The sequence below is a fragment of the Salvelinus fontinalis genome, unplaced genomic scaffold, assembly GCF_029448725.1.
Source record: "Salvelinus fontinalis isolate EN_2023a unplaced genomic scaffold, ASM2944872v1 scaffold_0168, whole genome shotgun sequence".
Lineage (NCBI taxonomy): Eukaryota > Metazoa > Chordata > Actinopteri > Salmoniformes > Salmonidae > Salvelinus > Salvelinus fontinalis.
In genome coordinates this window covers 162,060-187,902 of record NW_026600377.1, presented here as the reverse complement: position 1 = coordinate 187,902, position 25,843 = coordinate 162,060, and the positions used below count along the sequence as shown (strand labels likewise).

General features: G+C 40.8%; 2 protein-coding genes and 1 long non-coding RNA gene across 3 annotated transcripts; all 3 read right to left on the bottom strand.

Annotated features, from left to right (window-relative positions):
* Positions 1–7,562: 7,562 nt before the first annotated feature.
* Positions 7,563–8,093, bottom strand: LOC129844047 (uncharacterized). The gene is made up of 3 exons (XR_008757894.1): positions 7,980–8,093; positions 7,720–7,852; positions 7,563–7,618 (listed from the first exon to the last, which is right to left on the bottom strand). It is a non-coding gene; the product is annotated as an uncharacterized LOC129844047 (long non-coding RNA).
* Positions 8,094–8,133: 40 nt separating this feature from the next.
* Positions 8,134–9,222, bottom strand: LOC129844048 (NACHT, LRR and PYD domains-containing protein 1 homolog). Its single transcript, XM_055912430.1, has 3 exons — positions 8,949–9,222; positions 8,602–8,816; positions 8,134–8,411 (listed from the first exon to the last, which is right to left on the bottom strand). Exons 1-3 carry the CDS (start codon positions 9,095–9,097, stop codon positions 8,134–8,136), a joined length of 642 nt encoding a protein of 213 aa, XP_055768405.1. The 5' UTR covers positions 9,098–9,222.
* Positions 9,223–10,348: 1,126 nt separating this feature from the next.
* On the bottom strand, positions 10,349–24,439 carry LOC129844046 (NACHT, LRR and PYD domains-containing protein 3-like). Its single transcript, XM_055912429.1, has 9 exons — positions 24,182–24,439; positions 23,750–23,916; positions 21,753–23,589; positions 21,496–21,669; positions 13,967–14,140; positions 11,887–12,060; positions 11,545–11,718; positions 11,039–11,085; positions 10,349–10,902 (listed from the first exon to the last, which is right to left on the bottom strand). The coding sequence occupies exons 1-9, from the start codon at positions 24,430–24,432 to the stop codon at positions 10,349–10,351; spliced, it is 3,552 nt and encodes a 1,183-aa protein (XP_055768404.1). The 5' UTR covers positions 24,433–24,439.
* Between the last annotated feature and the right edge of the window lie 1,404 nt (positions 24,440–25,843).

The window sequence follows — 25,843 nt, the reverse complement described above, 5'->3', positions numbered from 1 at the left end:
CGTACAATATGCATATTATTATTACTATTGGATAGAAAACACTCTCTAGTTTCTAAAACCGTTTGAATTATATCTGTGAGTAAAACAGAACTCATTTTGCAGCAAACTTCCTGACAGGAAGTGGAAAATCTGAAATCGATGCTCTGTTCTAGGGCCTGCCTATAAATGTCCTTGATATATATCAGTATACATGCACTTCATACGTCTTCCACTAGATGTCGACAGGCAGTGAGAGAAGAAATGGAGTGTATAACTTGATCTGGGGTCGAATAAAAGCTCTTTGTATGACGTGTCACCAGTTTCCTGTTTTCTGGAGAGCGCGAGAAGGGACCTGGTATTGCCTTCTGATAAGCTGTCGTTATAGACGACTAATATCTCCGGCTTTGATTTTATTTGATACATGTGACAATATCATCGTAAAGTATGTTTTTTCAATATAGTTTTATTAGATTATTGAAAATTTTTCGGGACGTTAGGCGTGTTGCTTTGTCTGCGTATGTTCAGGAAGGAGAGCTTCGCGCCACTTTGCTAGCTTTCCGTGCTAATTGACTGGAGAAGAGGACATTCTAAATCCAAACAACGATTGTTCTGGACAAAGGACCCCTTGTACAACATTCTGATGAAAGATCATCAAAAGTAGGACCCATTTTATGATGCTATTTCATATATCTGTCGAACATGTTGTACTAGTAGTTTGCGCCCAGAGTTTGGGTACTCTCTCGCTATAACTAAGCTGGATGTCGTAATGAAGTTATTTTTAGAATTCTAACACCGCGATTGCATTAAGAACTAGTGTATCTATCATTTCCTGTAAAACATGTATTTTTTAGTAACGTTTATGTATAGTTATTTGGTCAGAATATGTGAGTGTCATAAAAATATCCGCACATTCTGGGAAAAATATGCTACGTTAGCACAATGTATAACCACTGATTTCAGCTCTAAATATGCACATTTTCGAACAAAACATAAGTGTATGTATAACCTGATGTTATAGGACTGTCATGTGATGAAGCTTATCAAGGTTAGTCAAAAATTATATATCTTTTGCTGGTTTATTCGCTATCGCTAACGTGCCTATTGCTATCGCTAACGTGCCTTGATGAATGAATGCGGTAGTGTGGTAGGCTATTGTAGTAAGCTAATGTAATGCTATATTGTGTTTTCGCTGTAAAACACTTAAAAAATCGGAAATATTGGCTGGATTCACAAGATGTTTGTCTTTAATTTGCTGTACACCATCGATTTTTCAGAAATGTTTTATGATGAGTATTTAGGTATTTGACGTTGGTGTCTGTAATTACTCTGGCTGCTTCGGTCCTATTTGTGACGGTAGCTGTGATGGTAGCTGCAATGTAAAACTGATTTATACCTCAAATATGCACATTTTTCGAACAAAACATAGATTTATTGTATAACATGTTATAAGACTGTCATCTGATGAAGTTGTTTCTTGGTTAGTTTGGTTGGTTCTTGGTTAGTTAGGTTGGCTTTGTGCATGCTACCTGTGCTGTGAAAAATGTCTGTCCTTTTTTGTATTTGGTGGTGAGCTAACATAAATATATGTGGTGTTTTCGCTGTAAAACATTTTAAAAATCGGACATGTTGGCTGGATTCACAAGATGTTTATCTTTCATATGCTGTATTGGACTTGTTAATGTGTGAAAGTTAAATATTTCTAAAAAATATATTTTGAATTTCGCGCCCTGCACTTGAAGTGGCTGTTGTCATATTGTGCCCGGCTTCGGGCTTGCAGCCCAAAGAAGTTATAGCCTATTATATTTAATAAACTGTAGTATCAATCCACATTGTATGGACTAGGATGAGAATATTCCGTGCCCCCAGCCGAAATGATTGGAGTTGATGACAACACAAAGACCGTCAATATTTGATTTGATTTAATTAACCTTTAACTTGGCAAGTCGGTTAAGAACAAATTCTTATTTACAATGACGGCCTACCTCGGCCAAACCCTAACCTGGACGACGCTCGGGCCAATTGTGCATCGCCCTATGGAACTTCCAATCGCGGCCGGTTGTGATACAGCCTGGAATCGAACCAGGGTCTGTAGTGACGCCTTAGACCGCTGCTCCACTCGGGAGCCCTACAGAACGTGAGACAATGGCATACAGTATTAAGCCATGAACTGAGTTGATTGGCCAGTGAGTGGCCAAGCCCTCCTCACACCTCCAATTAATTTATTCATCCCTTTCGCACCACCGCCACCTACTGGGCCCATAATTCTGGTTGTGAAAATAGCAGAAATATTTGTTAAAATAGAACCTCTATTGTTATTCTTAGATTGATTTCCCTCCAGCATACATTGATTACTCTTTTTCTAATTTGGCACACAGAAACTAGAGGCCGTGAGTAAGTTGGTCAAAATATAATGGCACCGATTAGCCTATAGGTGGTGCTGTTATAAGCAGTCTGATTTAAACACTCATATCCACTGCCCTGTTTGACTTAGGGTCTTTGTCTACAGACTAGGAGACAGGCCTCAGCATCTTCAGATTAGGTGAGGAAGTGTCTTTGTCCACAGACTAGGAGACAGGCCTCAGCATCTTCAGATTAGGTGATTAAGTGTCTTTGTCCACAGACTAGGAGACAGGCCTCAGCATCTTCAGATTAGGTGAGGAAGTGTCTTTGTCCACAGACTAGGAGACAGGCCTCTGCATCTTCAGATTAGGTGAAGAAGTGTCTTTGTCCACAGACTAGGAGACAGGCCTCAGCATCTTCAGATTAGGTGAAGAAGTGTCTTTGTCCACAGACTAGGAGACAGGCCTCAGCATCTTCAGATTAGGTGAAGAAGTGTCTTTGTCCACAGACTAGGAGACAGGCCTCAGCATCTTCAGAATAGGTGATTAAGTGTCTTAGTCCACAGACTAGGAGACAGGCCTCAGCATCTTCAGATTAGGTGATTAAGTGTCTTTGTCCACAGACTAGGAGACAGACCTCAGCATCTTCAGATTAGGTGCTACAAGACAGAGGATGGAGGAGAAGGGAAGAGAGAGATCAGAAAGTATGGAGAAGGAGGAGGAGTGAGATACACCTGAGATAATGATGTGATGATGGTCCTATGATACACCTGAGATAATGATGTGATGATGGTCCTATGATACACCTGAGATAATGATGTGATGATAGTCCTATGATACACCTGAGATAAAAATGTGATGATGGTCCTATGATACAAATGAGATAATGATGTGATGATGGTCCTATGTTACACCTGAGATAATGATGTGATGATGGTCCTATGATACACCTGAGATAATGAGGTGATGATGGTCCTATGATACACCTGAGATAATGATGTGATGATGGTCCTATGTTACACCTGAGATAATGATGTGATGATGGTCCTATGTTACACCTGAGATAATGATGTGATGATGGTCCTATGTTACACCTGAGATAATGAGGTGATGATGGTCCTATGATACACCTGAGATAATGATGTGATGATGGTCCTATGTTACACCTGAGATAATGATGTGATGATGGTCCTATGTTACACCTGAGATAATGATGTGATGATGGTCCTATGTTACACCTGAGATAATGATGTGATGATGGTCCTATGATACACCTGAGATAATGTGATGATGGTCCTATGATACACCTGAGATAATGACTCGGTCTCAACCTTTAAGCCTTTACTGAAGACTTATCTCTTCAGTAGGTCATATGATTGAGTGTAGTCTAGCCCAGGAGTGTGAAGGTGAACGGAAAGGCTCTGGAGCAACGAACCGCCCTTGCTGTCTCTGCCTGGCCGGTTCCCCTCTCTCCACTGGGATTCTCTGCCTCTAACCCTATTACAGGGGCTGAGTCACTGGCTTACTGGTGCTCTTTCATGCCGTTCCTAGGAGGGGTGCGTCACTTGAGTGGGTTGAGTTACTCCTTCTCTCTTTCTTTCTCTCTCTCGGAGGACCTGAGCCCTAGGACCATACGTCAGGACTACCGGGCATGATGACTCCTTGCTGTCCCCAGTCCACCTGGCCTTGCTGCTGTTCCAGTTTCAACTGTTCTGTCTGCGGTTATGGAACCCCTACCTGTCCCAGACCTGCTGTTTTCAACTCTTAATGATCGGCTATGAAAAGCCAACTGACATTTATTCCTGATTATTATTTGACCATGCTTGTCATTTATGAACATTTTGAACATCTTGGCCATGTTCTGTTATAATCTCCACCCGGCACAGCCAGAAGAGGACTGGCCACCCCTCATAGCCTGGTTCCTCTCTAGGTTTCTTCCTAGGTTTTGGCCTTTCATGGGAGTTTTTCCTAGCCACCGTGCTTCTACACCTGTATTGCTTGCTGTTTGGGGTTTTAGGCTGGGTTTCTGTACAGCACTTCGAGATATTAGCTGATGTACAAAGGGCTATATAAAATAAACTTGATTTGATTTGATGATGGTCCTATGATACACCTGAGATAATGATGTGATGATGGTCCTATGATACACCTGAGATAATGATGTGATGATGGTCCTATGATAGAACTATAATAAGGCATATTTATTACAGAAAGAAACACAAAAACATGCTTCATTCTGAACTGATTCTAGTTTTTTTGATCTGGGTAGTGTCGTGTCTGGACTATCATTAAATGTGAAGGCTTATTTCTATCAAATCAGTTCTCTAGGTTTAATTATTACGTGATTAAACTAATCATGTAAACATTAATGAACTAGGATGTCGGGGCACCACGGAAAAATGTTGAGATTTACAGAGTTATAATTTCCCGAATATAACTCTTCAGATATTTTAATATCTGATCAATTATAATCTTCTATTAACGATGATTAATTGTTACCTTCGTTAGTCTCATTCCAAACGTTGTAAAATGTTTGGTTATCTGCTCAAACCCTAGTTTCCATAATGAATCAGCAATATACAAAATAGCTTAATTATTTATTTACTAACTAACTAAATAATCACAGAAATACATAACAAACAAACAGTAGATATTTGTTACTAACAATGCAGTGATAGAAAAGTCCATAGTGGGCTAAGCCGGTATGACGGCTTGGTAGACAAAGAAAAGGGGTGGAGACAGATAAAGGAGCGGGAAAGACAAAATGGATTCACTACACACAGTTGATAATTCTGTTCATTGAAATGCTAATCCTTTGCACATGAACGGCCGCTCAGCCACGATATACACCCAAAAGGCCACATCGTGACAATAGCTATGTTTTTATTTGACCTATATTTAAATCATTCCGCATATTCAATGGAGGGAGAGAAGAAAGCTGTGTTACCTAGATTCACTCAAGTACTTAACAAGATGGTGTTCATGTTCAATGAGAGCTTTGAGACAAGCTCCCGTCACTTCTGGTCCTTTAGGGAGGACTGATCTCAGTAGTTTTCTCATTCGCTCCTGTTCAGTTGTTTCAGCTGTAATTCTGGAGTACTCTTCTTCACCAATCATGTCCTTTGACCACAGATCATCTGCTATTGGCATTGGGTTTGTGGCTCCCTGAATGATTTTAGCCCAGTGTTTCTTCAGAAACTCCTCAGCAGGAATCTCAGGGAGTGTTAATGCTGAAAGGGGGTGAATTAAATGAATATGGCTTTAGGGTGAACAGCAGCTGTTTCTACATCTAACAGTCTCTCCAGTTAACATTCCTCTGAAATTAATTTATTTTATAGAGCTGACTCCAGGGTTGTAGTCAATTCAAATTCAAGTCAGTCAATAAAAAAATTAAAAAATTGAAAACACTTTTAAAATGAATAATTTTTACTATTAGGTTTATTAACAAGTAATTGAAAATAGATGACCCTTTTCCAGTTATTGAATTATAATTTCAGTTTACTTTCTGAATTGAGGGATTTATTTGGAATTGACGCCTACCCTGGCTGACACGATTGTCTATTCTACATAACATACAGAGCCGTGCAAAAGTATTCACACCCTTTTCTCTATTGTGTTAAATAGTGGGATTAAAATGGATTTAATTGTAATGTTTTGTCAACCATCTACTGAAAATACTCTAATGTCAAAGTGGACCTGTCCCCCATAGATACATCATCTGGAAGGTCCCTCAGTCAAGTATCGCATTTCAAGCACAGATTCAACTATATACAAAGACCAGGGATCTTTCTGAAAGCCTCATAAAGAAGGGCAGTGATTGGTAGATGGGTAACAATAACAAATCATACATTTGATATCTCTTTAAGAATGGTCAAGTTAATAATTATGCTGTGGATTACATATTAAACCACCCAGACAGAAAGGAAACTGCTCAGTGATGTCACCAGGACATTGGTGAATTTAAAACAGTTACAGACTTCAAATGTCTGTGATGGGAGAAAACTGAGGATGGATCAACAACATTGTAGTGACTCCATAATAGCGACTTAAATGACAGAGTGAAAAGAAGAATACAAATATACAGAATAAAAATATTCCAAAACATGCATCTTATATGCAACAAGGTACTAAAGTAATACTGTAAAAAACATCTACAAAGGAAGACACTTTCTGGCCTAAATGCAAAGCCTCATGTTTGGGGCAAATCCAACACAACACATCACTGAGTAACTACCACATTTTCCAGCATGGTGGTGGCTGCATCATGGTATGGGTATGCTTGACATCGGCAAATACTGGGCAGTTTTTCAGGATAAAAAGAAATAGAACGGAGCTAAGAACAGACAAACTCCTAGAGGACAACCTGGTTCAGTCTGCTTTACACCAAACACTGGGAGAGGAATTCACCTTTCAGCAGGACAATAACCTACAACACAAAGCCAAATCTACACTGGAGTTGCTTCCCAAGAAGACAGTGAATGTTCCTAAGTGGCCGAGTTAAAATTAAATCTGCTTGAGAATCTATGGCAAGACTTGAAAATGGCTGTCTAGCCATGATCCCCAACATTTTGAAAGAGCTTGAAGAATTATGAAAATAATAATGGGCTAATATTGTACAATCCAGGTGTGTAAAGCTCTTAGAGACTTACCCAAGATGCACAGCTGTAATGGCTGCCAAGGTGATTTACCAATCACCCCGCTGAACATGACTCATGAAGACCTTCATCACCCCACTGAACACGACTCATGAAGACCTTCATCACCCCACTGAACACGACTCATGAAGACCTTCATCACCCCACTGAACATGACTCATGCAGACCTTCATCACCCCACTGAACATGACTCATGAAGACCTTCATCACCCCACTGAACATGACTCATGAAGACCTTCATCACCCCACTGAACATGACTCATGAAGACCTTCATCACCCCACTGAAAAGGACTCATGAAGACCTTCATCACCCCACTGAACACGACTCATGAAGACCTTCATCACCCCACTGAACACGACTCATGAAGACCTTCATCACCCCACTGAACACGACTCATGAAGACCTTCATCACCCCACTGAAAAGGACTCATGAAGACCTTCACCACCCCACTGAACACGACTCATGAAGACCTTCATCACCCCACTGAACACGACTCATGAAGACCTTCATCACCCCACTGAACATGACTCATGAAGACCTTCATCAGTGTTCTTGAAGAGATATTAGCTCTGTAACCCGTTTTATAAACCTCGTCCACAAAAACAAACTTACCTGTTGGATGATAGTCTTTGCTGTATACATCTGAAAAACAAACAAGAGAATATATCATAAAACATGTTAATAGCATCTGTTAGAAAAGGACATTGATGATTGACATACTGTTCATGTCTAGTATTTCTTACCTTTTGATAACACTGATTTCCATACTGTCCTCTCATCATCCCCGATTAACTCCATCTCAATGTCAACCCCTGTGTTTCCCATAATCATCTGACAACAGCTTGGTGTGGTGTCTGCAGGTAACAGCTGAATCCTCTGTAGGAGGCCATATGGTGCAACGATTGAGACATCAGACAAAAAGAGAGAGAGAGAGAAATAGAATGATATTCCAGTTATTCATATACAATGACAGATTCATGTCCTCAGTCTGATAAAACTGCACCTCTGGATTGATGGAAGTGGAGTGGGGATTCTTGAGCGCAAACCAAGTGTTCAGCTTTAAGGACCTGTTTGGACTTGACAGGAGAAATTCTGAATATCCTTTGGACACCTGATCTTTCTCCCGTTCCTGTAAGTTTAAACATACTGTTGTCACTTCAATGATAGTGCCTCACCTCTTTCTGACTCGAGTTTCTGAGGAGCAGGTACAGCCTTGAATCTACTGTTGCCTTTTTTACTGCCATATAGAGGACCACGTCACAGTGGACATCTACGTTCCAAGAAAATATATAGCTCAGTATAACAGAGACAGCTGAGAACTTGGGATGGAGAATCTTAGCATGGAATCTGGTGACCTCATGCACTTCCTCTAAAGACACTCCATGTTCCTCTACATGAAGAATCTTCATCTCATTCCTCAGGGAAGGGTTGGTCCCTGAACAACACAATAAAAAGGAGACAGAAAGACAAATATTGTATTATTTTCATCCAACTAAAACACAAAGAATATGCAGTAACAGATCACAGGAAACTCAAACTCCCAGAATAGTTCATTCATTAATTCAGGAAGTGAAACTCAGTTACATGGAAATGTCTTTCTGAATACTATTTCTATATGGTTTTACCTAAACAGACAAAGTGTGGCAGATGAACTTCCTCCAGTTCACCTAACTCCATAGTGATGTCCAGCAATGGACCACCTTGTGTGTACTGCATGTCTTTCAGAAGTTGACTGTAGGGTTCCCAGTTCCTGAAGTGATACTTCAGAATGACATCTCTCTCACACAGCCAGCGGAGCCCAGACACTGTGCACTCATAACTCCCTTTGGGTGTCCTGTGCCTGAGGGCAACAACAGGATATGGTAGAGAGGGTCAATGGTCAAATGGAGAGGTTGGATTAGAAGACTATTCCCAAAGGTAATGGGGAAATACACTAGCAGGTGGAATGAAATGTTAAAAGTAGTTATTTTACCTGAACATTGTCACTCCCTGGACAGTGGAAGTCAAGGGTTCAATCTGAAGCCAGTGTGTGGAGTCCTGAACAAGGACAAGCATGTCAGTAATACATATGGGGCCTGTTTCCTGGACACAGATTGAGTCAAGTGCTGGACTAAAGAGCATGCTCAATGGAAGTTTCAATAGAAAGTTCTTTAAGGTCCAGGACTAGGCTTAATCTGTGTCCGGGAAACTGGCCCATTAAATAAACAGTCATTTATCTAATGTATTTATTCAATATTACATGGAATCCTGGTGATTTATCAAATAAACTGTCTAATGACAAAATATGACAACAGGTCAAATCCTGCATGCCTACAAGCAGGACACAGGACTGTCTATATCCCAGTATGAATGGTTGGTCAGTAAACACCTGGCTTTGAGACTGTGCCTGACTCCTGCAGGTATGTAAAAGTAAGAATTGACATTATGACTTACCTCAACATGGTCACAAGTCTTACAGCTCTGAGGAATCCCTGAAGTCAAAAGGCTGTAGGTCCAACAGAACACATGAAAACACACCACTACTACTAATCTAACTGTCTGTAGGTCCAACAGAACACATTAAAACACACCACTACTACTAATCTAACTGTCTGTAGGTCCAACAGAACACATAGAAACACACCACTACTACTAATCTAACTGTCTGTAGGTCCAACAGAACACATAGAAACACACCACTACTACTAATCTAACTGTCTGTAGGTCCAACAGAACACATTAAAACACACCACTACTACTAATCTAACTGTCTGTAGGTCCAACAGAACACATTAAAACACACCACTACTACTAATCTAACTGTCTGTAGGTCCAACAGAACACATTAAAACACACCACTACTACTAATCTAACTGTCTGTAGGTCCAACAGAACACATTAAAACACACCACTACTACTAATCTAACTGTCTGTAGGTCCAACAGAACACATTAAAACACACCACTACTACTAATCTAACTGTCTGTACGTCCAACAGAACACATTAAAACACACCACTACTACTAATCTAACTGTCTGTACGTCCAACAGAACACATTAAAACACACCACTACTACTAATCTAACTGTCTGTAGGTCCAACAGAACACATTAAAACACACCACTACTACTAATCTAACTGTCTGTAGGTCCAACAGAACACATTAAAACACACCACTACTACTAATCTAACTGTCTGTACGTCCAACAGAACACATTAAAGCACACCACTACTACTAATCTAACTGTCTGTAGGTCCAACAGAACACATTAAAACACACCACTAATCTAACTGTCTGTAGGTCCAACAGAATACATTAAAACACATCATTACTAATCTAATTATATCAATGGTTCCAGAGGAAAAACAAATTATAAAACATTGCTATATGACTCACCTCTGAATGTGTTGGTCATCTATCTGACACAGGGTCACTGAGGAGGCGGAAACCAGAAACCCAGGATAGAGGGGTTCAGTGAATGTGGTGTGTTCTGTGTAAAGGTGTGTCAGTGTACCAGAGGAGGACACACTATAGAAGGTCAAAGTACCAGCTGGCCAGTCCAGATACACTCCAACTCTGTTAGAATCAGGACGAGGGATGGATCTGCTCTGGACTCCAGCATGGCTAAATAAATAGAGAGTATCAGAGCAGAATAAACACCAGGACTTCCTATTGGCTCCAATCCAACTGTCTTCCTCCCCTCCCTTCCTCATCATTCCTTTGTACACCAAACCAATGCCAGCCATGCCACCATCCCTCTCCACCTCCCAGTAATAACGACCTCCAGATAAGACTTCTCTGCAGAGAACTTGGGGAAGACAATCAAATCTGTCTGGATGGTCTTCATAATGCTGGTCCTCCACCACCCGTGTCACCTTCCTGTTCCCCTCAGACAGTATCAGGTGTGGGTTTGCTGTGTTTGGGTCCAGGGTGAGATGACAGGCATCTGTAGACAAAATGAGAGTTTAATCAAACCACATCTTCATATAAAATGTTGTTTTGTAGGTACAGAACAAGTATTGATTAGTTACTATGTTACTATAGACCTGAATATGCAGTGAATTAGGATTAAAGAGACTTACATTTCATGCACCCTGATTTCAGCCTGCACTCTCCACCATGATCCACACTGTAGGAGAAACAGGTTATTGACTGACTAAGACCTAATAAAGCAGTCAACATTTAAACCATATTGTTGTGTTCTGGTGCATTATCCAAGTTCATTACTAGAGACATACAGGTATTCTATCCTACCTACTGCATACAGAACGGAGTACAATTCATTACTAGAGACATACAGGTATTCTATCCTACCGACTGCATACAGAACGGAGTACAATTCATTACTAGAGACATACAGGTATTCTATCCTACCTACTGCATACAGAACAGAGTACAATTCCAACAGGATATCAGAGATGCAGAAGAACAGTATTCATGTGGTGATGATGTATGCGGTGTTGGAGTGCTCAGCCTGCTGAGTAAACGTCCCCTTTATTCTACCATCATGTCCTCATGTTACTGACCCTAATACACTACATATGACACAACCGCTGCTCACACTATTAGGACATCTATTCTGACTTACTTCAGCTTCATCAGTTTATATGTGGGATCCGGCAGAGCAGCTGAAAGCAGTCCCCCTGCAGAGTCTCCTGGGTAATTGTAGCTCAGGTCCAGCTCTTTCAGGTGGGAGGGGTTTGACCTCAGAGCTGAAGACAGAGCAGCACAGCCCTCCTCTGTGACCAGACAGCCAGACAGCCTACAGAGAGACACACAACAGCTGTCTAGGTTGGTGTACTGGTGTCAATCATCTTGTAGGTCACCAATACATTTGTCCATGACACAAACATTGTGATGAAACATCAGATTTTCAGAGTATTTGTTTCACTAAACTCAGTACCGACCTGACTGAAACAGCTGTACTTACCCCAGTGTGTGTAGTTTACAGTCTGGATCCTCCAGTCCAGCAGACAGCAGTGTAACTCCTGAGTCCTGCAGGTCATTGTCTCTCAGCTCCAGTTGTTTCAGTTGTGAGTAGAGTGAACTCAGGACTGAGGCCAGATCTGAACAGCAACCCTCTGTCAGACCACACTGACCTAGACTAGAGGGCAGAAGAGCACATGATTTAACAAATGATTCATTCTTGTCACTATAGGGGGTGCTGTTTCAACTTGGACATTTATCGTTCCCATATTAAACTGCCTCGTACTCAAATCTTGCTCGTACAATATGCATATTATTATTACTATTGGATAGAAAACAATCTCTAGTTTCTAAAACCGTTTGAATTATGTCTGTGGGTGAAACAGAACGCATTCTGCAGCGAAATTCATGACAGGAACTGCGAAGGTCTGAAAACGAGGCTCTGTTCTCAGATCAATTTAAAGCTCTGTATGTATCCTATGGGTCGACATGAACTGCACCCGCCTTCCCCTGGATGTCAGTAACCAATGAGAATTGGAATGGAGTTTCTACGTAGATCTCAGACCTTATAAAGTCCCAAGGAACGGAGGGAGCTCTCTTTTCGACGCTCGCCATGACGCAAAGCAAGACCTCAGGATGGCATTTTGGAACGCTCAGTTATCGGCCTTAGAAATATCCGTCTGTAATTTAATTCGATATAGGTGTTAGAAACATCATAACGAAGTTATTTTAAACCGAGTTATATCAGTTTATGCGAGTATATTGCGATTTTCGGAATTTCCTTAGTATTGCGTTTTGAGGATTTGGGCATGTCTGCGCCACATGGCTATTGTTAGCTGCTAGTTCCAAAGTTGAAGAGGACGTTTTACAACCGAGCAACGATTATTTTGGACAAAGGACAGCTTGCCCAAGATTCTGATGGAAGCTCGTCCAAAAGTAAGAGCTATTTATGATGTTAGTCCGTATTTATGTGGAAAAATGTAAAAGGATTTGTCCGCCATTAATTGCGGCACTAGTCTGGCTGTAACGCACACTGTATGTCTAGTAACGTTAATTTTAAAAATCTAACACAGCGGTTGCATTAATAACTAATGCATCTTTCATTTGCTGTCCAACCTGTATTTTTTAGTCAAGTTTACGATTATTTATCGATTAGATTAGGTGCCTCTCCAAGATGGCGCCGGCCAGATTGCCTGAAACGTTGCTACTAATCACATTGTATAACAACGATTTGTGCTGCTAAATATGCACATTTTCCAACAAAACCTATATGCATTGTGTAATATGATGTTACAGGACTGTCATCTGATGAAGTATATCAAGGTTAGTCCAAAATTATATATCTTTTGCTGGATTGTTACGATCGCTAACCTTTGCTGCTGGTAAATTGCTTGTGTTTCTGGCGATGGTGGTAAGCTAATATAATGCTATATTGTGTTTTCGCTGTAAAACACTTGAAAAATCTGAAATATTGGCTGGATTCACAAGATGTTGGTCTTTCATTTGCTGTATGCTGTGTATTTTTCAGAAATGTTTTAGGATGAGTATTTAGGTAATTGACGTCGGTCTCTGTAATTATTCCGGCTGCTTCCAACGCTATTTCAGATTGCAGCTGCAATGTAGAACTGTGATTTATACCTGAAATATGCACATTTTTCTAAAAAAACATATGCTATACAATAAATATGTTATCAGACTGTCATCTGATGAAGTTGTTTCTTGGTTAGTGGCTATATATATCTTTATTTGGTCGAAATTGTGATAGCTACCCATGCAGGATAAAAATGGTGGAGAAAAAAAAGTTGTGTCTTTTGCTATCGTGGTTAGCTAATAGATTTACATATTGTGTCTTCCCTGTAAAACATTTTAAAAATCAGAAATGATGGCTGGTTTCACAAGATCTGTATCTTTCATCTGGTGTCTTGGACTCGTGATTTAATGATATTTAGATGCTAGTATTTACTTGTGACGCTATGCTAGGCTATGCTAGTCAGCTTTTTTACTGATGGGGGTGCTCCCGGATCCGGGATGAGTAGAGGTGAAAACATCCACATAATAACTCATACTGAAGATATTTAACTCACACAAGTGTCTGTATGTTGCAGAGTGGACTGGTTAGTCCAACACAGAGCAGCTCCACTCCTCGGTCTCCCAGGTTATTGTAGCTGAGGTCCAGTTCTCTCAGGGGGGAGTTTGGTGTCTGCAGAGCTGAGGCCAGAGTCTCACAGGATTTATATGTGAGGTAACAGTCAGCCAGTCTGGAGAGAGAAGATATGTTGATACACTGTTAAATATGCAAAGCTTTAAGAATAATGAGACAAATTAAGACAATAACAAAAGGACATGATTAGACTGTGTTAAAAACATACTAACTCACTCAAGATATTTAACCTTAGTGTCATGTATTTATCACATTTGATGAATGTTTCTGCATATTTAGAAGAAAAAAGAAACGCACACCTATGTAGGCGAGGTGCTGGCTAGCGGAGTAGAAAACTAGAAAATAAAGGAGAGCCGCACACTCTAGGAGCTCAGATGCAAAAATATTTAATTACCAACGTTTCGACAGGCAAGCTGTCTTCATCAGGGTACAATCACAGACACTGCGGGATGACTCGTTTATATATAGTGTCAAGACACACAGGTGTCTGTAATCATGGCCAACAGGGGCCTAATATCATTGGTTAATTACTCATATTAAAACGGCATAGAATGAGCAACATACAATTAATACAAATGGATAACATACGATCATAGACTCACTAAAGGCCACACAAGCCTACAAACAACCACAATGGCAAAGTCACAACAATCACAACAATCACAAGAATGGCTTCAGATCAAAGTCCACATTAAGACCGAAGGGAGCAAGGGTCTTTAAATTAAATATCCAAGCAGCCTCTCGTCTTAACAATAAATTATCAAGGTCACCCCCTCTCCTAGGGAGGGTGACATGTTCGATGCCAATATAACGCAAAGATGAAATCGAGTGGCCTGCCTCCAAAAAGTGGGCCGCAACTGGGTAGGTCAAGTTTTTGCACCTAATGGTGCTACGATGCTCTGAGATACGTACTTTTAATTCACGCTTTGTTTTACCCACATAATTTTTACCACAAGGACAAGTTATGAGATAAATAACTGCCTTAGTGGAGCACGTAATAACACCTTTGATTGGGATCGATGTCCCTGTTTGTGGATGTTTGAAGGATCTGCATTTATAAGTGCCATTGCATTGGGCACAGCCATTACACTTATAATTACCATCCAATAGGGGCGCAAATAGACGTTGTTCAGGAATATCTTGGGGGGTTAAATCAGAGTGTACCAATTGGTCTCGGAGATTTCTGCCCCGCGAAAATACGACCAAGGGAAGGTCAGAAAACACATTACCGAGACTATCATCGGATTTAAGAATATGCCAATGTTTGTGAACGATTCCCTTAATTTGTTCAGAGCGCTTTGAATAGCGGGTAGTTAAAATGCAAGAATGCGTCTTTTTGCGAGACTGCCCTTGAAAAAGGTCATGTCTCGTTTTGTTTTGAATTTTCTCAATGGCATTATTAATCTGATCATTTTTGTACCCCCTCTCCTTGAACTTTCTTTGCGTCTCAGCCATATTTCTGTCGAAATCTGATTGTTTTTTGCAAATTCTTTTGATTCGACAGAATTGGCTGTAGGGCAAACTATTTTTCAAGGGAAGTGGGTGACAACTAACATTTTAAATAATATCCTATCTAATAGGCCCAATTAAATGAGAAATGCGCATGGTCATTTGTTGTATGGCTACATCGGGCATGTGACCTCATCATGTCCAGAAAATATGAGGAATGTACTATACAATGATTATGATAATTTATTATGTTTATAAATGAAATATTGTCTACTTAGGAAATGTCACATGGCAGTATTCAGGCTTAGCCTACACACGTCAATGGAAAAGGAGAACGGTCTGTTCTAACGTTAAACTGCGCTTCAGACCCGAGCGCATAGAGCAAAATAGTCTGCTTGAAATACTGTAGTTTATCTATTTACTACTGTGAAGTGGGTCCAATTAAATGAGATGGGAGGAATAATAGCCAATCCTAACTTGTAGGTCTATATGCCATTTTGCGAGTAGCCTATGAAACCATCACACGTTCAGAAAAGGTGAGGAATTTATTCTGCAATGATCATGGACATTAAATAAATAGCAGGAAAGATTAGTCATTGTTTTAGAATGTAAAGATACATCGATTTTAACAGCAAATGATTGCATCTTATTATATTTAGCTAGGCCTGTCTGTTATTTTGTTCTGAATAAGAATCTCGTCATATATTATTCCCCATCTGTACAAGGCTAAAACGAGTCTACTGTTGCAATGCAAGAGTTCAACCACTAGAAACTGTGCATACACGTGGTCTAAAATTTGGATTAGCAAGTTCTCATGTCAAGTTCAGTTTTTATAAATGACAAGATTTGCGTGAAAACTTGCACATGCATGTGTAGACAACGTTTACAAATTAGGCATCTGGTGTTCGAGCAAAATACTTGAAATAACGTATCTATTTACTGCTGTGTAGTGGGTCCAACTAAACGAGAGATGGGACGAATGGTAAACTTGTAGGCCTATATTCTACCTCGTGAGTATGAAACCATCACAGAAAAGATGAGGGATTTATTATGCAAGATCATTTAAACGAAAAAAATAAAAGCCTAGGAAATAGATCGCTATTTCAAATGATTTTAAAATGCAAAGATAAACGAAATGTATGTTCTCTATTCTCACAAAGGGCAAATGATTGCATCTTGTTATTAACCTTTTCATTGTTATCAATAAGCGTGTCCATCATATCCCCCATTTACACTAAATACTAATCTACTGGCCTTCTTGAAATGCAATTCTTCAACCACTAGAAACGGTGCATATGCATGTTATAAAGTTAGCGGGAAGGAGAGTGTGTACGTCAATGTGTCGGTCTGCGCCTGCGCTTGTGTGCGTGTGTCTGTCTGACTGTGTGTCTTCTCATATTTCTATATTTCTTAATTCCATCCTTCTACTTTTAGATTTCTGTGTGTTGTTGTGTATTGTTAGATACTACTGCACTGTTGGAGCTAGGAACACAAGCATTTAACTACACCCACAATAACATCTGCTAAATATGTGACCAATAAAATTTGATTTGATTTAAATGGCCCCTGGGTGTGAGAATTCATAATTGAAAAATATATTGAGAAAGGTTGGTAAACCAATACATAGTCAGGGTTGGGGTCAATTCCATTTAAATTCCACTCAATTCAGGAAGTAGACTGAAATTCCTATTCCAATTATCTTTAATGCTTTTCAATTAAAACAATTTGGATTTTGAATTTGGTTTATTTTCTGAATTGATTAATTCAAATGGATGTGGCCCCAACCATGTACATAGTCACTATGAAAATATAGATCATAATTATATTTTTAGTAAAAGTGAAATATTGTCTTTATTATTCTGTAGTATTTTAATCTTTGTGTGTCTGTGTCTCTTTCTGTGTGTCTGTGTGTGCGTACATGCTCTTGTGTGTGTGTCCCGGCCTCTCTGTCTCTGTGTGTGTGTGTGTGTGTGTGTGTGTGTGTGTGTGTGTGTGTGTGTGTGTATTGGTGAGATAATGAATTAATAATGAGTTAATTTGTATCCCATTATTCTAGTTCAGTGTATTCCAAACCTCTCCTCTGGGACCCCCACTAACACACTAGATTCTACTAATTAACTCATTATCATCAAGTCTTTGATTAGTAGAATCAGGTGTGTTAGTGTTAGGGGAAAAATAAATACTATGTTTTCAAATGTTTATCTACCTGCTCAGGGACTACAGTTAAACTCTATGAACATGTTACATGAATAAATGTTTATCTACCTGCTCGGGGACTACAGTTAAACTGTATGAACACGTTACATCACATAACTATGAACATATATTATAAACCTATACCTGTTGAACCCGCCCACTGTGTTGAAACAGGAAGTACATTTACATTTACATTTAAGTCATTTAGCAGACGCTCTTATCCAGAGCGACTTACAAATTGGTGCATTCACCTTATGACATCCAGTGGAACAGCCACTTTACAATAGTGCATCTAGATCATTTTAAGGGGGGGGGGGGGGCAGAAGGATTGCTTTATCCTAGGTATTCCTTGAAGAGGTGGGGTTTCAGGTGTCTCCGGAAGGTGGTGATTGACTCCGCTGTCCTGGCGTCGTGAGGGAGTTTGTTCCACCATTGGGGTGCCAGAGCAGCGAACAGTTTTGACTGGGCTGAGCGGGAACTGTACTTCCTCAGTGGTAGGGAGGCGAGCAGGCCAGAGGTGGATGAACGCAGTGCCCTTGTTTGGGTGTAGGGCCTGATCAGAGCCTGAAGGTACTGAGGTGCCGTTCCCCTCACAGCTCCGTAGGCAAGCACCATGGTCTTGTAGTACATTTATAAGGAAGTAGATGAAGAAATGGACACCACCGGTTGAAGAAAAATGTTTCTGAGGTTTGTAGCTTTCTTTTACAATTTTATGTAGAAAAGTGTTTTGTAGAAGTTAGGCCATCGCAGAGAGAGGTGATTTCGGGGGTAAGACATCCGCAGAATTGTTAAGTTATTACAATACTGATTTCAACTTTCAATAATGATAATTTTAGGCTTCCTTACATTGATGCTGATTCATATTGATCAGCCTAGTCAATATGTATCAATGTTATATTATAGGCTACAGGGCTGTGAGGTAGGGTATGGGGGATTGACTGCACATGACCGCGATTATTATTTTTGCGCTCTTTCACTTCCCGGAGAAAGACGTGTGTCACCTAAACTAGTTTCTTTGGAGAAAAAAAAGTAATTCTCGTCAATTCGGCCAAGTAAAAGCGACGTGCAGCAATGGGCATTGAAACTTAAAGAATGGCTAATATAGAAAGTTTATGCCGCGTTCACAACAACTGGGAAAGCGGAAAAATACGATGTCAGCGCTCGAGAAAGACGACGGTTCAAATCGATTTTTCCCAGTCGGACAAAGTCAGAAGATCCGCATACTCGACCAATCAGATGAGGGAGTGTGATGACGCGTAAGCTTACCCGACCAATCATATGGTTGCGGGAAACGCTGCATTCTCCAAATGGTAAATCTCAAGTTTTGAGGACAGGAAATAACTGATATTGGTCACAAGATGGAGGGAATGTTGGAACATAACTAATTAAATTAAAGTTAGCAAAAATGTACTATTAATCCAGGATAAACTAATGTATAGAATTTATTACACGAGACAAATGTAACAAATTCTACAGCACAACGACAGAGTCGTGTCTTAAGTATAAAACTAACAATGAGTCAATAATTCATGCTTTCTGGGAATGCTATAATTCCAAAAGTTATGGGCGGAGTTAGAAGTTGTCTGTCAGAAGTATTACAGCGTAAACATACTTTTAATCCGTCTTTCTGCATATTTCATGACATGGCATATGGGGGGTGTAGTGAGATACCCAATGAGCTGGACAATTCTCTTCATCACTCATCTTGTTAAAACCAATACTAAAAATACAGTTGAAGTTGGAAGTCAAATCAAATTGTATTTGTCACATACACATGGTTAGCAGATGTTAGTGGTCACATACACATGGTTAGCAGATGTTAGTGGTCACATACACATGGTTAGCAGATGTTAATGGTCACATACACATGGTTAGCAGATGTTAATGGTCACATACACATGGTTAGCAGATGTTAATGGTCACATACACATGGTTAGCAGATGTTATTGGTCACATGGTTAGCAGATGTTATTTGTCACATACACATAGTTAGCAGATGTTAATGCGAGTGTATCGAAATGCTTGTGCTTCTAGTTCTGACAATGCAGTAATAACCAACGAGTAATCTAACCTATCAATTTCACATTATTACCTTATACACACAAGTGTAAAGGAATGAAGAATATGTACATAAAAATATATGAATGAGTGATGGTACAGAACGGCATAGGCAAGATGCAGTAGATGGTATAGAGTACAGTATATACATATGAGATGAGTAATGTAGGGTATGTAAACATAAAGTGGCATTGTTTAAAGTGGCTAGTGATACATGTATTACATAAAGATGGCAAGATGCAGTAGATGATATAGAGTACAGTATATACATATACATATGAGAGGGGTAATGTAGGGTATGTAAACATTATATTAAGTGGCATTGTTTAAAGTGGCTAGTGATACATATATTACCTCAAGATGGCAAGATGCGGTAGATGGTATAGAGTACAGTATATACATATGAAAATTAGTAATGTAGGGTATGTAAACATTATATGAAGTGGCATTGTTTAAAGTGGCATTGTTTACAGCCAATTCTGTCGAATCAAAAGAATTTGCAAAAAACAATCAGATTTCGACAGAAATATGGCTGAGACGCAAAGAAAGTTCAAGGAGAGGGGGTACAAAAATGATCAGATTAATAATGCCATTGAGAAAATTCAAAACAAAACGAGACATGACCTTTTTCAAGGGCAGTCTCGCAAAAAGACGCATTCTTGCATTTTAACTACCCGCTATTCAAAGCGCTCTGAACAAATTAAGGGAATCGTTCACAAACATTGGCATATTCTTAAATCCGATGATAGTCTCGGTAATGTGTTTTCTGACCTTCCCTTGGTCGTATTTTCGCGGGGCAGAAATCTCCGAGACCAATTGGTACACTCTGATTTAACCCCCCAAGATATTCCTGAACAACGTCTATTTGCGCCCCTATTGGATGGTAATTATAAGTGTAATGGCTGTGCCCAATGCAATGGCACTTATAAATGCAGATCCTTCAAACATCCACAAACAGGGACATCGATCCCAATCAAAGGTGTTATTACGTGCTCCACTAAGGCAGTTATTTATCTCATAACTTGTCCTTGTGGTAAAAATTATGTGGGTAAAACAAAGCGTGAATTAAAAGTACGTATCTCAGAGCATCGTAGCACCATTAGGTGCAAAAACTTGACCTACCCAGTTGCGGCCCACTTTTTGGAGGCAGGCCACTCGATTTCATCTTTGCGTTATATTGGCATCGAACATGTCACCCTCCCTAGGAGAGGGGGTGACCTTGATAATTTATTGTTAAGACGAGAGGCTGCTTGGATATTTAATTTAAAGACCCTTGCTCCCTTCGGTCTTAATGTGGACTTTGATCTGAAGCCATTCTTGTGATTGTTGTGATTGTTGTGACTTTGCCATTGTGGTTGTTTGTAGGCTTGTGTGGCCTTTAGTGAGTCTATGATCGTATGTTATCCATTTGTATTAATTGTATGTTGCTCATTCTATGCCGTTTTAATATGAGTAATTAACCAATGATATTAGGCCCCTGTTGGCCATGATTACAGACACCTGTGTGTCTTGACACTATATATAAACGAGTCATCCCGCAGTGTCTGTGATTGTACCCTGATGAAGACAGCTTGCCTGTCGAAACGTTGGTAATTAAATATTTTTGCATCTGAGCTCCTAGAGTGTGCGGCTCTCCTTTATTTCCTGTTTCTGCATATTTACCAAGATGTTCAAATAATGTTAAAAACATAATTACTACAAATACATAAACACTATAAAGACAGTGAATACTGAAGAAAGTTAACTCACACTAGTGTCTGTATGTTGCAGAGTGGACTGATTAGTCCAACACAGAGCAGCTCCACTCCTCTGTCTCCCAGGTCATTGTAGCTGAGGTCCAGTTCTCTCAGGGGGGAGTTTGGTGTCTGCAGGGCTGAGACCAGAGTCTCACAGGATTCATATGTGAGTTCACAGCCATCCAGTCTGGAGAGAGGAGATAATCTGTTAGATATACAAATCCTTCAGAATAATGATACTGTAAACATCAACTCAATAACAGAACTTACAGTGCTCTCTTGCAGGTTTTCACGACCGGCAGCAACCTCTGATAACCTTCCTTTGATGTGTTGTATGTCTTCAGGTCAAACTCCTCCAGCACCTCCTCTGACATCAGTAACAGGTAGGCCAGGGCTGAACATTGGTCAGGTTCTAGTCTTGTTGCTGAAAGAGTTCCTGATTGCAGGGAGGTCTGCATGTCTTCAACTAGAGAGTTGGAACCAAGTTCATTCAGACAGTGGAACAAGTTGATGATCCTTTCTGGTGAGGATTCCCTTTTGATCTTGTATGAAAGGTACCTGACTGTTCTCTCAACTGTTTCCTCATTGGTCTGTGTTGTACTTCCTGTCTGTGTCAGAAGGCCTCGTAACAGATTCTGATTGGACTCCAGTGAGAGACCCAGAAGGAAGCGGAGGAACAGGTCCAGGTGTCCATTATCACTCTTCAAGGCCTGGTCCACTGCTCTACTGTGTAAGTCAGACAACTGGATTGACTCCTCTTTATCATCATGATACTCTTCATCATCATCTTCATCATAAATATTGACTGCTTTGGGGGGGAAAACATTTTCCTTCTTGTCCAGACATGATTCTAAAGCATGCACTGCTGCTAGAAACTCCTGAATGCTCAGATGCAGAAAGCTGTAGACCTTGTCTTGGTACAGCCCAGATTCTTCTTTAAAGATCTCTGTACACAATGCTGAGTACTCTGATGCCTCTGTGACATCAAGGCCACATTCTCTCAGGTCCTCCTCATAGAAGATCAGGTTGCCCTTCTGCAGCTGTTGGAATGCCAGCTTCGCCAGTTTCAGGATCATCTCTTTGTCTGACTGAGACAGTTCCTTTGGGTTTGTCTCTGTGGCTTTGTTGTACTTCCTGTTCTTCACAATGATTTGGATGAGAATGAAGTGTGAGTACATCTGGGTCAGAGTTTTGGGGACTTCATCCTTCTCTGCTTCTTTCAGTATCATCTCAAGGACCGTGGCTGATATCCAACAGAAGACTGGCATGTGGCACATGATGTTGAGGCTCCTTGATGTCTTCATGTGTTTGATGATTTCATTGGCCAGTTTCTGATCTGTGATTTTCTTCCTGAAGTACTCCTCCTTCTGTGGATCATTGAACCCTCGTACCTCTGTCACCCGGTCAATACACTCAGGAGGGATCTGATTGGCTGCTGCAGGCCGTGTGGTTATCCAGAGATGAGCAGAGGGAACCAGATTCCCCTTGATGAGGTTTGTCAGCAGCACGTCCACTGAGGTTGGCTTCGTGACATCACAGCACTTCTCATTGTTTTTGAAGTCTAGAGGAAGTCGACACTCATCCAGACCATCAAAAATGAAAACAGTTTTGGTTTCACCATCTTCAATGCTGTCAATCTCTTTCAGCTCTGAGAAGTAGTGGGAAAGAAGTTGCATCAGACTGTATTGGTCCTTTTTCAGGTTCAGATCACGGAAAGGAAGAGGAAACATGAAATGAACATCCTGATTTGCTTTTCCCTCTGCCCAGTCAAGGATGACCTTCTGCACAGAGACTGTTTTTCCAATGCCAGCGATTCCTTTTGTCAGCACAGTTCTGATAGGTTTGTCTTGTCCAGGTAAAGGCTTGAAGATGTTGTTGCATTTGATTGGTGTCTCTTGTGTGGTTTGTTTCTTGGATGCCATCTCTATCTGTCTCACCTCATGTTCATTATTGAGCCCTCCACTTCCACCCTCTGTGATGTAGAGCTCTGTGTAGATGTCCTTGAACAGACTTTGGTTTCCATGGTGTCCAATTCCTTCAGATATGTGTTGATACTTGTGTTTCAGTTTAGCCTTAATGTCTTGTTGGACTGTCAGCAGAGTTTGACCTGTAGGAAAACAATGAGAGTTGAGACTCATAAGTAAGTTTGTTTGTTTGTTTGTTTGTTTGTGTGTTTGTGTGTGTGTTTGTGTGTGTGTTTGTGTGTGTGTTTGTGTGTGTGTTTGTGAGAACCCTTCTTTGTAATATTGTATGAAACACAGTCTTACTTCTTCTGTCCAGAAGGTTGTGTGTGATCTTTAATGCATCCTCACTGTCCAAACTCTCCACTTCCTTATTGTCATCTGGTAATGGTTCCTGGCTGAAAGCAGGTGGCTGATCACTCTTCATTGATAGCAGGCTGGTTGTAGGGGACTCTGCTCTGGGCTTCTGGACACTGAACAAAACAAGGAGACAGATCACCTCATCAATATCTCATCAATACCTCATCTACATCCTTTTAGCAACAGTATAGTGGAACTTCTAGAAGTCCTGAGGTTTCTTTATAAAGCTACAGTCTGCAACTGGTAAATCCATTGTTTGCCTTTTAAATGAATGATGTAGACCTACATTTTATGTAATTTGTAACACTTTTCATTAGTTTGATATTTTTAACCTGTTATAACAGGTTAACCATGTATATTTTACAATTCATCTCATACTTCTTAGAACTGGTGTCTTGAGTCATTTTAGAGGCAGTGGTCTCCTCCTCTCTCTCCCCAGAGAGGCTCATTTTAGAGGCAGTGGTCTCCTCCTCTCTCTCCCCAGAGAGACTCATTTTAGAGGCAGTGGTCTCCTCCTCTCTCTCCCCAGAGAGGCTCATTTTAGAGGCAGTGGTCTCCTCCTCTCTCTCCCCAGAGAGACTCATTTTAGAGGCAGTGGTCTCCTCCTCTCTCTCCCCAGAGAGGCTCATTTTAGAGGCAGTGGTCTCCTCCTCTCTCTCGCCAGAGATACTCATTTTAAATGTAAGTCACAGCTCACTCAGCTACAATAAGAAATAACAGAACAGTCATTATGTCTGAACATTGAAGAACCATTAATAATGACGACACTTTTACTGTCTGAGGTCAGAGTTCAGATACTTCTTGTTGCATTTAAACATACACAGTCCAATATTATTAATTTGATTTTCCCCATTAGCTGACTCCATAACAACAGCTTGTCCACCTGGTTGGATCCCCTGACTCCATAACAACAGCTTGTCCACCTGGTTGGATCCCCTGACTCCATAACAACAGCTAGTCTACCTGGTTGGATCCCCTGACTCCATAACAACAGCTAGTCTACCTGGTTGGATCCCCTGACTCCATAACAACAGCTTGTCCACCTGGTTGGATCCCCTGACTCCATAACAACAGCTAGTCTACCTGGTTGGATCCCCTGACTCCATAACAACAGCTTGTCCACCTGGTTGGATCCCCTGACTCCATAACAACAGCTAGTCTACCTGGTTGGATCCCCTGACTCCATAACAACAGCTAGTCTACCTGGTTGGATCCCCTGACTCCATAACAACAGCTTGTCCACCTGGTTGGATCCCCTGAATCCATAACAACAGCTAGTCTACCTGGTTGGATCCCCTGACTCCATAACAACAGCTAGTCTACCTGGTTGGACTCCATAACACCTGGGGTCCACACACAACTAACTAAAAGACATTGACTTTACAGTTTACATTGAAAGACGGTAGTGTTGTTGTCGCCAAGGAGCGTTGGGACTCAGTCAGGACCAGGTTCCAGCTGCTGCACAATGCTGACATCCTTCCTCCCATAGATGGTCTGCCTGTAGAAGCACCACCTGGACTGGACACAGCTAGACAAGCTGATCTTTTTGAGAAGTTCATGGAGTTTTGCTACGAAGAAGCTATGGACATCACATGCCCTGCACCAAAGTCAAGGGCAGGACAGAAACAGGCTCTCCGAATATAGATTCCCTTGTTCATGCGTGGTTCGTACGGACCAGTTCATCACTGGGGGAGAGTTCCCAGTCATCAGCACTATCTGCTGTGCCTCAATTCACATGACTCTCTCCTAACACACACCATACGTTGCTGTTACTATAAAACAAATGTATCCTGGATTCCTACCGCAAACTCTGAACCTTTTCGAAATTTAGATTAGATTATGGCAGCTAGCTAACCGCAACCCGGGTTGACTACTCCTGGCTAACGTTTCCGTCACGGAGCAAGCACCAACTAGCCTGGGGCTTTGCCCATGCTAGACCCATCTCCCGGCTAGGGCTCCTGGGCTGCTCCTGAAGCCCACTCCTCGGCTACAATATCCGGACCCCTTCTACTGTCGGTACGGGGCACGGAACCCCGCCGA